This window comes from Colletotrichum graminicola (genome assembly GCF_000149035.1).
Source record: "Colletotrichum graminicola M1.001 genomic scaffold supercont1.43, whole genome shotgun sequence".
Lineage (NCBI taxonomy): Eukaryota > Fungi > Ascomycota > Sordariomycetes > Glomerellales > Glomerellaceae > Colletotrichum > Colletotrichum graminicola.
Window position 1 is genome coordinate 357,507 of NW_007361047.1, and position 14,612 is coordinate 372,118.

A 14,612-nucleotide genomic window follows, 5' to 3' on the forward strand; every position below is an offset into this window, starting at 1 on the left:
TGTGTATAAATAATAATGTCGGTGGGAAAGCAAAAGTCGGGAATTAAGTTAGAACGACGAGAATCAAGGAGGTGGTTTAAAGTCGAAGATTAGAAGGCTTTGAGGAGGTGAAAGGGGGGGGGGGGGGGGGGGGGCTGTAATAGCTGGAATTGAGAGAAATTGACTTCTCAAGGTTGTTCAAGTGAATTTTAGACGCGACTCTACGTTCGTCTGGTAGTTTGTGAGGGCTGGGTGCAGTGATTCAGATCGACTTCACCTTTGACCCACAGGTTTATGAAGCTATCCCCAAGCGAAGAGGTGTGAAACAGAGCTGTTTCCATCTGAAGTTGGACAACTTCATCTAAGAGTTATGCCCAACGATTCTAAATTGGAAGGAGAGCAAGTTTTGTATCCCAAGGTCATACAGGAATCCAGATGGACCGTTCCGACGCCTCGGCCGGTACCGGTACAATCTTGCTGAATACTGAGCCAGAGCAGTTCTATTTTTCGCGAGGGAGTCCGCAACAGTAAGAAGTGGGACACGCAGCTTGTTAAAACCCGTTATAGGCGAGGTTTTATCGAAATACTTTGAAGTGACTGCAGACATCTCTTATGAACCACCTGCCATTCAGAGCATTCCCTCTCGCACTCGCTCAAGAAAAGCTCTCTTTCCGGTGCGGAACTTTAGTCTGGTGGACAGGAAACAGTCAGGCTGTATTATTCAGCCCCGAAGAAATCTTCTCATCATGGTATACATCAATCTCTGAGCATATGGGAATTTGACCAAATGAGCTGCACTATCGGCCATAGACAACGGGCTTTTTGTGAGCGGAAAAACAATCTAGTGACGTGGATATCGTGAATCGTGGCCGAATAAAACTTTTGATACAACATAAGCCTTGGGTCTTTGGCCAAACAATGAGCATCGCACACCGGCCAAAACGCGGCGCGACTTCGTTGGGAGACGCTCCAACATGTGCTTCTCGCGGGGATCTCCTTCTTCGCCTTTCGTGACCTAGGGGAACAGCATGTCGGGGACAGCGCCGAAATTCATGTACCCGATGCCGCCGTCGTCTTCCTGCAAAAGAAAAAGTTAGATGCTTTTCCCAACACGCAAACTCGAGGGCAAGAGAGATGCCGCCATTACCATGGACTCCCAGTCCCAATCCCCCAGGAGGTCGACCCCGTCAAAGTCCATGTCCAGGTCGTGGACGCTGGGTACGTCCGGCGCGCTGTCCCCGGCCAGCTCGCGAAGCATTTCGGAACACTCAGCCACCCGCTCCTGACAGGTCGCCCTGAAGTACTCCCCGAAGCGTTCGTCATCGAAGCCGTTCTCCATGCTGCTGATGTGCGAGGTGAGGAGGGCGCTGAAGAGGTGGCCCTTTACGTTGGTCTCGCCGGACAGGATCCGCCTGCGGAACCAGTCGTGGAACGTGTTGATGATGCCGCGGAGCTGGGCCTCGGACCCGACGAAGGGCATCGCCGGCCCGTTCGTCAGCTCCTCCTCTTTGAGGTTGCACAGCTCGAGCCCGATGACCATTATGCTCTGCAGCGTGACGGAGCGGTACGTCCCGGCGCCGTTGATCGTCAACCGCTGGAAGTCCACCTCTGACGGGGTGGCGGGCTTGGCCGCGCCGGAGCCCGATTCGTCGGGGCACAGAAAAGCAGATTCGCACAGCCGCAGGGCCGTGTCGAACATGACCATCCTGGAGAAGTAATACATCGGGTTCCGCAGAGCCAGCGGGATGATGGGTTGGTGCAGGGCGAAGAAGAAGCGGTACGACACGACCTCCACGTGGCGGAGCTGGAAGGCCGTCACGGACGCGTGCGACTGGAGCTGCCGCATCATCCGCTGCAGCGAGCTGCTCAGCCCGTTGCTGTACCGCAGCGTCTCCTCGTACACGGTGTCGGACCGGAAGTCGTTGACGCGCTTGGCGGTGGCGAGACGGGCCGCGAACGTCCCGAACAAGGCGATGGGCACCGTCATCTGAGTGTAGGTCTTTGCGTCCTTCGGCACGGGGTAGGCCGAGTCCGCGTCCTCGACGAGCTGCTCGTCGTCAATGTTGGCCGGCGGCTCCGTGTCGTAATCATGCATCGAGATGAGCGGCGGCCCGCCCGAGTCGATGCTCGTCTGCAGCGCCATCTCCAGCACGGTGACCCAGAGCCTGCGGCGCATCTCGGCGCGGTAGGGCGTCATCTTGACGATCGCCTTGGGTTCGCGGTGGAACCCCATGTACATGGCCGTTCTGACGAGCGCGCCGGCGCCGATCCAGGATAGGTCGCAGCCGATGTTGGCGGTGTGCCGCAGGAAGTGCATCAGACAGCGGATCTGGATGCCGGTGATGGTCATCTTGGACTTCTCGCACGGCGTGATGAGCCAGAACATGCCTTCCCAGAACCACTGAGTCGCGAGGATACGGAGGGTGAACCGCTCGTCGTAAACGGTGGCGCCGATGCCCATGCAAAGCTGCATGAGGACGACGAAGGGTTCGCTCGCTTCGGAAGGGTTCTCCCAATACTGCTCGTAGTCGGCCTTGAACGTTGGGACGTGGACGATGCGGTGGACCGTCTCAAATGTGCGGAGGTAGTTGCCGATGAGGATGTCGGCCAGCTCCCGAGACGGCATGCTCTTCCCGATGGATATGGAGCTGAAGGCGGGAGTGCGGCGAGCCTTGACGACGCGGGCCAGCTTTTTGCACGCCTCGAGGTCGGAGTAGAGTTGAGAAGTCGTTTCACCCCCAAACTTCCTGGTGATGTTGCCCATGCGATAGAGCTGTCGCACGTGTAAGCGAGGCAGCCAAGCCTGGTTTGAACAAACTGATACAGTGGGAGACTGGGTTGCTCTGCCGACGATGTCGCCGATGCTGAGCGGACGTGGAGATTGAGAAGCCAGAAGGCACAAAGTAAGGGGAAGAAATGAAGTAAAACAGTGAACCCAGACGTGTAGACCTTGTGAAGAGACATGGGACTTACCATCTCGGTCGAGGCCATCCAGTGACTCTGTCCAAAGTAGCGAGTCTTACTAACACAACCTCGACTGTACTTCAGACCTTCGCGCAGAACCGGGGCAGACCGTGACGGCCCGTCGCTTCTACTCCCGCCACTCACGGTCAGGTCTGACAACTGCTGCTCGAGCTGCTTCACCCTCTCCGTGAGAGCATTGACAGTCGAGGAGGAGCTGGGACAACTGCCGGGTGTCGACGCGGTATCCGCAAGGACACTGACGGAAGCAGAGGCCCTCACGGGGTTGTCGGACCGGTACTTCCCATGGTCCGCTGGCCCCGGCTGCTCAACGGGGATGGGCGTCGGCGCAAAGAGCGGGGCTCCCTCAGAGGTCTCGAGATCTAGCCTCAGCGCGGACGACTCGGGATCCTTCAGACCCCGCAGGGCCTGGGCCGTCGGCAGGATGGGATCGGGGATCCCAAAGCCCGCTTCGGGCTCGGCGGACCCATGTACGGGGCTCTTGGGCCCGCCAGGTTTCCTCCGCACAGCGAGATCGTTCTGGGTCATCATCATGGACGGGGCAGAGTATCTCGGTGGCGGCAGGGACCTGAAAGCCGAGTGAGCCGGGTCGGACAGACTGTCACGGGCCGGAGCCATATGACCAGTGGACCCATTGGCGCCGGGGCTCCTGAGCGGACGTGCCGCCGGCTTGGTCTGTGAGACGTACGTGCAGAGGGTGTGACCAGTGCGGACGCAGGTGTTGCAGGGGAGGTTTCTATCACAGCGGACTTTGCGGTGGCGGCATCGTTCGCATGCGAGAGCGGGCCTCCGCCGTTTCTTCCGCGTCGTCGAGGACTGGTCCGGGCTTCTCGAAGGGTCCATTTTGGGGGTGTTAGTTTGAGAGATTCGGGGAGAATGTGGATGGGGTTGTCGGACGGAGGGTGACTCGGCTTATTCTGTCATTGCATGCGTGTCCTCTGATGCTTAAGTCCTGATTCACGACGTGCCAATACCTAGGCCCAGAGAGATCGTAAAGCACAGAAATCCGAATGTGTTTTTATCAGATTGATCTGATTCAGCCGTACTGGGAGCGATGTAATAGTAGAAAGAGGCGCTTATCCCCGAGATGCCGTCAGGATTCGCGCACCTAAGGACCGGCTCGCCTGCAATACCCCGAGAATTATGGACAGCTGATTGGTTCAAATGGTCCGAAATGCAAAACACCGAGCTGTATGTGAATAAGCCGAGAAAGGGTGGAATAGTGGCGATGATGTTATAAATAACCACGCTTGTACCGTCGTTTGATAGGAATATCCCGGATGGGCTGTAAGTCTTCTGCGGGATAATGATTAAGTATTGTCTAGGGAAATCAGATTGTGCATCAGCACGAAAGGAATGCTGCATTCTTTGATTGCGGCACTACGCATTTGCAACTTCTACATCGGGGTTTGCCATTGAATAACTCGATCAAGGACTTGCTTGGTAAGAGGGACAATGAGCGTTACATATCCAGCGACAGCGACAGCGTCGGGTTCCGGGGGACAGCTGCGAGTGTCTTTGAAGCACAAACGGCCATCAAGTAGTACTGTTCGAAAGGGCGCAACAATGCCAAACATTGATGATGGTTGATTTCTGGTGATGGGAGAGTGTGTACCATATAAAACAATGTAGTTTTACGAAAACCAAGCAGTAGTCGTTTCGAAAAGAAAAAAAAAGCCCGCTACAGTTATGGCAACATGCAGAATTGAAATCATGAGAGAGTAAAGTACCGCTAATTACATGTACACAGGACCCATGTCAATGTTTGGATAGAAGCAAAATCCTTCAAAGAAGCATGTATGTGTATGTGTACGCTGTAAAAAGCCACCATTGGTAGGTTGACTTGCACGGAATATGAGGGCCAAATCTTCTCACATGCCCTTTCAATGGGTATTAACAAAAAGGCCAGGAGAGCGTATTCTCCATCTCGAACAAATCAATTTCCCGACCCGACGCTGCTTGGTAGCTTGATCACCACGTCTCTCTGGATGGGCGTGGCCTACGTGCTGGTTTACCTTGAATCCATGGCTCATCATCCGATCCGACTTTGCCGGGAGGGCCGTCTTTAGTTAGCGCGAGCCAAGGGGCGCATTCCCGCCGACGGCTGGGCTCGTCACATGCATGCGGACTTGAATAGATAGACACACAGACACAAAGGGAATACCCGGTTTGGTTTCAGCGCAAAAGGTAACTGCTCGATTTCTAGGTAAAATGGGGGAAAAGGAGACCAAATGTACAAGACAGGAACCTCTTCCGCACCCGAGATGCAGCATTAGTCAGGAGATCATTGTACACGGGAAGTAGGTTGTGGTAGGTTCGTCGTCCGGCGCCGAGCAGATGGTGTATGCTTCGACCCGTCTTTCACTGCCCTCCGCCCTCCTCCCTTCGCAAAAACCACAGGACGTGTCTTCCGGCCTGAACGTTCTATATCGTACGCCGGATACGCCTTCGAAACTCATCATGCCTCCTCTTCCTCCGCCGCCGTCGCACGGCAATGCGTCACACACTCAACACCGACTTGCCCCCCTTACAGGAGGAGCTCAAGAGGGTTCTCGAGGACCTTCTTCAGCTGCTTGAGGAACTCGGCACCGACGGCGCCGTCGACGACCTTGTGGTCGAAGCTGCCGGTGATGGTGATCTGGTCATCCCAGGCGACACCGGTGGTACCGTCCTCGGACTGGGCGGGGACGGCGACCTTCTTGGTGGTGCCGATGGCGAGGATGGTGGACTGGGGAGGGTTGATGACGGCGGTGAAGTTGTCGACGGCGTCGTTCATGCCCATGTTGGAGATGGAGATGGAGCCGCCCTGGTACTGCTCAGGCTTGAGCTTGCCGTCGCGGGCGAGCTTGGCGAGCTTCTTGACCTCGGTGGAGATGGCCTCGAGGCCGCGGGCCTCGACACCGGTGACGATGGGTGTGATGAGGCCGGTGGGGGTGGAGACGGCGACGGAGACGTCGACGGTGTTGTGCTGGCGGATGACATCACCGCGCCAGCTGGAGTTGGCCTGGGGAACCTTCTTGGAGGCAACGCCAATGGCCTTGATGAGGAAGTCGTTGACGGACAGCTTGTACTTGCCTTCGGAGGAGGCGTTGAGGGCCTGGCGAAGCTTGAGCAGCTTGCTGACGGAGATGCTGGAGGAGACGTAGAAGTGGGGGTTGTTCTGGGTGGACTCCTGGAGGCGGGAGGCGATGGTCTTGCGCATGCCGCTGATGGGGATGTCCTCGTAGCTGGCACCGGGGCCGGCAGCGGCGGCGGGGGCAGAGGCGGCCTTCTTGACGTCGTCCTCGGTAATCTTGCCGCCCTGGCCGGATCCCTTGACGGTGCGGATGTTGACACCCTTCTCCTTGGCAAGGCGCACGGCACCGATGGTAGCGTTGGGCTCACGGTCCAGGGCGTTCTCGAGCTTGCCGGCGGGCTTGTTGAAGTCGTCGGAGGAGTTCTCGGGTTCGGGGGTAGGGGCAGAGGCCGGCTTGGCCTCGTCCTTGGGCTGCTCCTTGGGAGCGGGCTTAGCGGCCTCACCACCGGCGTCGGCGGCGGAGAAGTTCTCGAAGGCGCTGATATCGGCACCATCCTCGACGAGGACGGCGATGGGCTACAGAAGCATTGTCAGTATGAGCGGACTCATCAGTGGCATGCGAGGTGTGGGCAGGTGAGGGAGAAGACGGTTCTCAGCGGCTTATCGCGACTACGGACATATTGAGGGAAGGAAAAAAAAAGAAAAAAAAAAAAGGCTGCACGCACGTTACCGACGGGGACGTCCTTCTCACCAGACTCCTTGAGGAGCTTGGCGATAACACCCTCCTCCTGGAACTCAAAGTCCATCTGAGCCTTGTCGGTCTCGATCTCGACGAGGACATCACCGGGGGCGATGCTGTCGCCGGCCTTCTTCTGCCAAGCTCCGATGTTTCCCGCCGTCATGGTGGGCGACAGGGCAGGCATCTTGATGACGGTGTGCGGGGGGTAGGAGGCGTAGCATCTCAGGATCTGGGAGGAGAGGTTGCTGCGGAGGAGGGCATTCGGACGGACAGTCCGTCTCAAGACGGTGGAGATCATGGTGAATAGAAAGCTCCGGCAAGCGACGCACGAAAGCAGGGAGAAGAGTGTAGTTGGCGGAGAGGACCGGACTATGGATCAAGACGATGGACCGTCGACGTCGAACAATTGAAGCCTATGGGCGTGTCGGGATGACGGAATTGGGACAAGACAAGAAAGAAGAAGGGTCGGGTCGGGTCGAGGCGGGGGGGGGGGAGAGAAAAGAGAAGAGGAAGCAGAGCAGAGGCGACGACGCGGGATTATTTTTTTGGGACGACGAGGTTTGATGCTCGAGATTGTCGGACGGGAATCTTTCCTTGGGGCTGGAGTTTTTTGCGTTGAGCTCCGTCGCTGGATGGAGCTTGGGGCGCTAGTCCGGATCGGGAATTAGCGTGTCCCTACAAAATGGCCTGCACAGGGAGAGCCGTTATTTACTGCGCTGAAGCGTCAGTGGGTGGTGACTGATTGACTACCTACTGGCGCCGATAGATTGTGGCCAGTGGCTGGCCGGTTGCGCCAGGTGCTTAACGCCGACAGCAAAAAAAAAAAAACGCCTACGCCAGCCAACCAACCGGGTTCCGCGACTAGGTAAGACTTACTGGCCTCAGGAACTTTTCGGACTTGAAAGTGGGAATAGCCCGGGAAAACAAGGGACCAAACGGGGGGAATCTTGGCCAATGGCATCTCGGGCATTGTTGAGTGAGAAGTGGGTCTCACCTTTTTGCGAGTAAAAGTCTCGCTTTCCATCGCGATGCGCCAGTCATTGGTTCGCTGGTATTGATGCACGTGACCGCTTACCTCATCCAGGCAGTCAATCTGGCATCCACCTTGACTGTTCGTTCCCCCTTGGTCTGTGCTGAGCTGGACTCGACCGAGTATCCACCTCGAATTGCTGACATAAGACTGTCAACCACAAGAAACAACTCACTCCCTTACAGAGTAGGCCACGTACACCAGATGCTTACAGAGTACGGATACTGCTGCTGCACTTTTTGCTGAGATGGACTAGGTAGAATAAGAATAATAGCTCCAGGATTGTCCAGGGCACCTAGCCCGACAGAAAAACCCAAGTGCGAATACAGTCGCAATGTCATTCAATTACTATCGTTCCAAGTACAGTACGGTAACCAGACCACATGCTTCAGCACGCAGCAGTGCTACCTAACACCCTCGTGTACCTAGGCAGTTACCTCTCGACTGTGTCGGTACCTAGGTAGATACTCCGTAGAGTACCTATTACTAAGTGTAAGGAGGTACCTCTCTCTGTATGCGTGCATCGGGGGAGACAGACGGACCAGGGCCTGTGGCAGCCGTGGAGCGAGAGGCCAGGGTCCCCCCCCCCATTCAAAGAAATTTGGACCGTCATTGCCAGCTCCCCCATCTCCAAATTGCCTGTGCTGTCCAATTCAATCTCGAGCACCACCAGCACCGCCAGCCAGAGCTTCCTTCATCCTTTCTCTATATCATCTGTGCCGACCTGGCAGCAAAACACCACCACCACCACCACCGAAGCCCTCCTCCACAAAGTCGACGCTCTTACTCAGATACTCGACTTGACTTCGTCAACCTACACTAATACCTCGTCTCCGTGCCCTCCTCTCCCATTGGGGCTTCCCCTGCTTGCCGTCGCCCTCTCCACGTCGACCTGCATATGCGCATGCGCCCCTCCATGTCCGACCTAACAACAGCTTACCTCCCTACCTAGCTAGTCATACCGACACACCTCTGTTGCAATTCCGCTAGATCCCACGCCGACCACAACACCTCGTCCATCCAGCACGTCCCGATCGCGAAACCCCGTCCTGTAAACTCGCGAATGGCACTTGGTCCCTCCACTGCTCCCCCATGAGATGAGCTCCCTCAAGTTCCTCGTCTCCTCCTTGGAGGCCATTGCGGCTTCCAAGGAGGCCCAGAGGAACAAGCAGCTGACCGAGTCCCTCCAAAAGACCCTCACGGCCATCAAGGAAAGTCATCCCGATTTCCCTGATCCTGAAATCGTCTTTGCCCCTCTGCAGCTCGCCACGAGGACCGGCAATGTCCAGCTCATCACCAGCGCACTCGACTGCATCGGCAAGCTCATATCTTACTCCTACTTCTCGCTGCCCAGCAACCCCGACCCCCAGATCCAAGATGCACCACCACCCCCCGATAGAGCTCCACTCATTGAGCGCGCCATCGACACCATCTGCGACTGCTTCCAGGGCGAGACCACCGCCGTCGAGGTCCAGCTCCAGATCGTCAAGTCCCTCTTGGCCGCCGTCCTGAACGACAAGATCGTTGTCCACGGCGCCGGCCTCCTCAAGGCCGTCCGCCAGGTCTACAATGTCTTCCTGCTCTCCCGGAACACCGGAAACCAACAAATGGCCCAAGGAACCCTGACCCAGATGGTCGGCACCGTTTTCGAGCGAGTCAAGACCCGCCTGCACATGAAGGAAGCCCGCATGAGCTTCGACAAGCTGAAGATCAGCTCGAGCAACGTCACCTTCGAGCAGACCGACTCCGTCAATGGCGCCGCCGATGCCGAAGAAAAGGAACCGGAACAAGACGCAGAACAGAAGGAGGGCTCGCCCGCCCCCGCCGCTTCCGAGTCGGCCCCTACCGAGGGCGACGAAAATGCCAACGGCAAGTTGACATTGAAGGATCTGGAGCACCGCAAGAGTTTCGACGACTCGCATCTGGGCGACGGGCCGACCATGGTGACCGAGATCAAGCCGGGGAGGAAGCCAGCACGATCCGTCTCCGAACAATCCACCCCCGAATCCTCCCACGATGACAGCCCCGAAGCTTTGGACGCCGAGGACGAGGTCTACATCAAGGATGCCTACCTGGTCTTCCGATCCTTTTGCAACCTCTCCACCAAGGTGCTGCCACCCGATCAGCTCTACGACTTGCGCGGCCAGCCTATGCGCTCCAAGCTCATCTCTTTGCACCTCATCCACACCCTACTCAACAACAACATCGCCGTCTTCACCTCCCCGCTATGTACCATTACCAATTCGAAAAGCAACGAGCCCACGACTTTCCTGCAAGCCATCAAATTCTACCTGTGCCTTAGCATAACGCGCAACGGTGCCAGTTCCGTCGATCGCGTCTTCAACGTCTGTTGTGAGATCTTCTGGCTGATGCTCAAGTACATGAGAGAGTCGTTCAAGGTTCGTGCCAGCCGCGTCCGACTCCGCTGGACCCGAACTAACTGTGTTGCAGCTGGAAATCGCCGTCTTCTTGAACGAGATCTACCTTGCCCTCCTTGCCAGGCGCACCGCCCCCATCTCCCAAAAGGTCTACGTGGTCAACATCCTGAACCGCTTCTGCGCAGACTCCAAGGCTCTGGTGGAGACGTATCTGAACTACGACTGCGAGCGCAGCGTCGACAACATTTTCCAGACCATCATCGAGGACTTGTCCAAATTCTCTACAGCCCCTGTCGTGGTGACGCCCGTGCAAGAGCAGCAGTACGAGGAAAAGGGCGCAAGGACTGTTTCGGGAGGCGACTGGCAGTTAAGGACAATTCTGCCCCCCCCCTTGTCCGTCGCGCAAATCACGCCACAGCCCGAGCCGGAGAGTGACATCCCCAAGGAGTATGTTATGAAGCGGATAGCCTTGGACGCTTTGGTGGACTCGCTGAGGTCAATGGTTGACTGGTCTGCCGCCGTGCGGCCAGACGCGAACGGCGTCAGGCTGGACGGTGACACGAGAAACTCGGAGGATATCCGACCGTCCATTGACCCAAGCATGAGTGAGAACCCGTCTCGCTTCGAGACACCGGCACCTTCGACGCCCGTTCTCGAGGACGACCCCGCTTCTTTGGAGAAGGCCAAGGCCAGGAAGACGGCCATGAACAACGCCATCAAGCAGTTCAACTTCAAGCCCAAGAGAGGTATCAAGCTCCTGTTGCAAGAAGGCTTCATCCCCAGCGAGAGTCCTCAGGATATTGCAAGGTTCCTACTTACCGAGGATCGCCTGGACAAGGCACAGATCGGCGAGTACTTGGGTGAAGGCGACCCCAAGAACATCGAGATCATGCATGCTTTCGTCGATGCCATGGACTTCACCAAAAAGCGCTTCGTCGACGCGCTACGCACGTTTCTCCAGTCTTTCCGCCTTCCTGGAGAGGCGCAAAAGATCGATCGTTACATGTTGAAATTCGCCGAACGCTACGTCATGGGCAACCCCAACGCATTCGCCAACGCTGATACGGCTTACGTCTTGGCCTACTCTGTCATCATGCTCAACACCGATTTGCACAGTAGCAAAATTGCGAAGCGGATGAGCAAGGAGGAGTTCATCAAGAACAACCGCGGTATTAACGACAATGCTGATTTGCCTGACGAGTACTTGTTGGCCATCTACGACGAGATCGCCAGCAACGAGATCGTTCTCAAGAGTGAACGAGAAGCCGCCGCAGCTGCAGGTGTCGCCCCGCCAACATCGACAGGAATCGCAGCAGGCTTGGGACAGGCCTTATCAAACATGGGTCGCGATCTTCAACGAGAGGCCTATCTCCAGCAGTCCGAGGAAATCGCCTTGCGCTCCGAGCAGCTCTTCAAGACGCTGTACAAGAACCAAAGGAAGAACGCGCAACGATCCGGCGTCAGGTTCGTCCCGGCCACGTCCTTCCAGCACATTGGCCCCATGTTCGACGTCACATGGATGTCGTACTTTTCCGCGTTGTCAAGCCAGATGCAAAAAACCCAGAATCTTGATATCAACAAGCTGTGCCTCGAGGGCATGAAGCTAGCGACCAAGATCGCCTGCGTCTTTGACCTATCCACTGCCCGAGAAGCCTTCGTTTCCGCGCTGAAGAACACGACAAACCTGAACAACCCCCAGGAGATGTTGGCGAAGAACGTGGAGGCGCTCAAGGTCATTCTTGAACTGGGCCAGACCGAGGGCAATGTCCTAAGATCGTCGTGGAAGGATGTCCTCATGTGCATCAGCCAACTCGACCGGCTGCAGCTAATCACCGGCGGCGTGGACGAGAGCGTTGTTCCCGACGTGTCTAAAGCACGCTTCATGCCTCCGCAGCGGGAGAACACAAACGACTCCAAATCGTCGACACAGTCGAAGAGGAAGAGCAACCGGCCGAGGTCCGGAACGGCGCCACAAGGGTTTTCCAACGAAATCGCTTTGGAGAGCCGCTCTGATGAAGTGATCAAGGCCGTCGACAGGATCTTCACCAACTCGGGCAACCTCAACGGAGAGGCCATCGTCCACTTTGCCCGGGCTCTGACCGAAGTCAGCTGGGACGAGATCAAGGTTTCCGGGTCCAACGACTCGCCACGGACGTACAGCCTACAGAAGATTGTTGAGATTGCCTACTACAACATGACGCGTGTGCGTTTCGAGTGGAGCAACATCTGGGAGGTGTTCGGCGACCACTTCAACCGGGTGGGTTGCCACAACAACATCACAATCGTCTTCTTTGCCTTGGACTCGCTCCGGCAGTTGTCGATGCGGTTCATGGAGTTTGAGGAGCTGGCTGGTTTCAAATTCCAAAAGGACTTCTTGAAGCCCTTTGAACACGTGTTGGCAAACTCTCAAAATATTGCCGTCAAGGACATGGTCCTGCGCTGCTTGATTCAGATGATCCAAGCGAGAGGCGACAACATCCGCTCGGGCTGGAGGACAATGTTTGGCGTCTTTACCGTGGCCGCCCGCGAGGCGAACGAAAGCATTGTCAACCTCGCCTTCGAGAACGTGACACAGGTCTACAAGACCAAGTTCGGCGTCGTCATCTCGCAAGGCGCCTTCACGGACCTCATCGTCTGTCTTACCGAGTTTTCCAAGAACATGAAGTTCCAGAAAAAGAGCCTGCAGGCCCTCGAGAGTCTGAAGTCCATCATACCCCGGATGCTCAAGACACCCGAGTGCCCTCTCTCGCAGAAGAACCACAGCGCGTCTGGGGAGCACGCTGCCTCAGCCGCAGACACGCTGCAAAGATCACAGAACCGGACCACGGTGGAAGAGGGATACTGGTTCCCGGTTCTGTTTGCGTTCCACGATGTCCTGATGACGGGCGAGGACCTCGAGGTGCGTTCTAATGCACTCGAGTACTTCTTTGAGGCTCTCCTGAGATACGGCGGGGAGTTCCCGCCCGACTTTTGGGACATTCTGTGGCGCCAACAGCTGTATCCCATCTTCATGGTCCTGCGATCCAGGCCTGACTTGAACAACGCGCTCAACCACGAAGAGCTGTCTGTTTGGCTATCCACCACCATGATCCAGGCACTGCGCAATATGATTACCTTGTTCACGCACTACTTTGACGCACTGGAGTACATGCTGGACCGTTTCTTGGAGCTGCTGGCCCTCTGCATCTGTCAGGAGAACGACACCATCTCTAGGATCGGCAGCAACTGCCTGCAGCAGCTCATCCTGAAGAACGTCACAAAGTTCACGCCGGACCACTGGTCCAAGGTTGTGGGAGCTTTCTGCGAGCTGTTCGCTCGCACAACAGCCCACCAGCTCTTCTCCGCCACCACGATCAACTCAACGGCCTCCATTGACATGCCGCCGAACGGATTGGATTTTGCCGCCCCACTGAGTCCTACAGAGACGCCCACTGAAGAAGAGTCGCTGCAGGTTAACGGGTTGGGAAAGAACGGCGGCAACACCGACACCAGCTCGACTGATGCCCACGTCAGCGCCATTAACGATGACGACCTGAAGACCCCGACAGCGCCGGTTGCTCCCCGGCTCCAAGCCCAGTCCCAAGCGCCGCTGGAGGAGTTCAAGCCGACATCGAACCTGCAGCAGCAGCCGGTCGTCGTCACAGCTGCTCGCCGCCGTTACTTCAACCGTATCATTTCGCGATGTGTTTTGCAGCTGCTCATGATCGAGACGGTCAACGAGCTGTTCAGCAACGATACTGTGTACAACCAGATCCCAACAACGGAGCTTCTCCGTCTCATGGCGCTGCTCAAGAGGTCGTACCTCTTTGCCAGGAAGTTCAACGCCGACAAGGAGCTGCGCATGCGTCTCTGGCGCGAGGGTTTCATGAAGCAAGCACCCAATCTGCTCAAGCAGGAGAGCGGGGCGGCCGCTACGTACGTCGCTATCCTCTTCCGCATGTATGCCGACGACAGCCACGAGCGTACGGCTGCGCGTGACGCCATCGAGCAGGCGCTGGTGCCGCTGTGCAAGAGCATCATCAAGGACTTTGTCGCCCTTGAGGAGGACAGCCAGCACCGCAACATCGTCGCCTGGCGGCCGGTGGTGGTCGACGTCCTCGAGGGGTACGCCGCGTTCCCCGTGGAGGCGTTCCAGAAGCATATCAAGGAGTTTTACGTCATGGCCGTCGAGCTTCTCGGCAAAGACGTCACGTCGGAGCTCAGGGTAGCGCTCTTGCTGGTCCTCAGGCGCGTCGGCGAGGTCGGGCTCGGTATCGAGGGCATGACCACCAAGGTGCGAGCGGACCGGAGGGATAGCATCCTCAGCAGCGTAACAGATAACACGGCCGTAGACGGACCCGAGGGCGACGCTTCGAGCAGAATGCGGCGCTGAGCCAGTTCCCAGGGGGAAAAAAAGGGAAGGGCCGCGATGCGCACGTTGGGGCTATGGCGTAAAGGATTAAAGATTGTAAAGGCGGGGCGGGGATCATCTTTCTTTGTTTTCATGTA

At 56.9% G+C, this 14,612-nt stretch overlaps 3 protein-coding genes across 3 annotated transcripts; 1 reads left to right on the forward strand and 2 right to left on the reverse strand.

Annotated features, from left to right (window-relative positions):
* Positions 1-994: 994 nt before the first annotated feature.
* On the reverse strand, positions 995-3,804 carry GLRG_08952 (fungal specific transcription factor domain-containing protein; the record flags this gene model as incomplete). Its single annotated transcript, XM_008099637.1, has 3 exons — positions 995-1,057; positions 1,127-2,752; positions 2,953-3,804. The coding sequence occupies 3 exons, from the start codon at positions 3,802-3,804 to the stop codon at positions 995-997; spliced, it is 2,541 nt and encodes an 846-aa protein (XP_008097828.1).
* Positions 3,805-5,488: 1,684 nt separating this feature from the next.
* GLRG_08953 (pyruvate dehydrogenase complex dihydrolipoamide acetyltransferase) lies at positions 5,489-7,014 on the reverse strand (the record flags this gene model as incomplete). The annotated part of the gene is made up of 2 exons (XM_008099638.1): positions 5,489-6,553; positions 6,703-7,014. The coding sequence occupies 2 exons, from the start codon at positions 7,012-7,014 to the stop codon at positions 5,489-5,491; spliced, it is 1,377 nt and encodes a 458-aa protein (XP_008097829.1).
* A 1,829-nt stretch (positions 7,015-8,843) lies between these two features.
* On the forward strand, positions 8,844-14,496 carry GLRG_08954 (Sec7 domain-containing protein; the record flags this gene model as incomplete). Its single annotated transcript, XM_008099639.1, has 2 exons — positions 8,844-10,145; positions 10,198-14,496. The coding sequence occupies 2 exons, from the start codon at positions 8,844-8,846 to the stop codon at positions 14,494-14,496; spliced, it is 5,601 nt and encodes a 1,866-aa protein (XP_008097830.1).
* Positions 14,497-14,612: the final 116 nt, after the last annotated feature.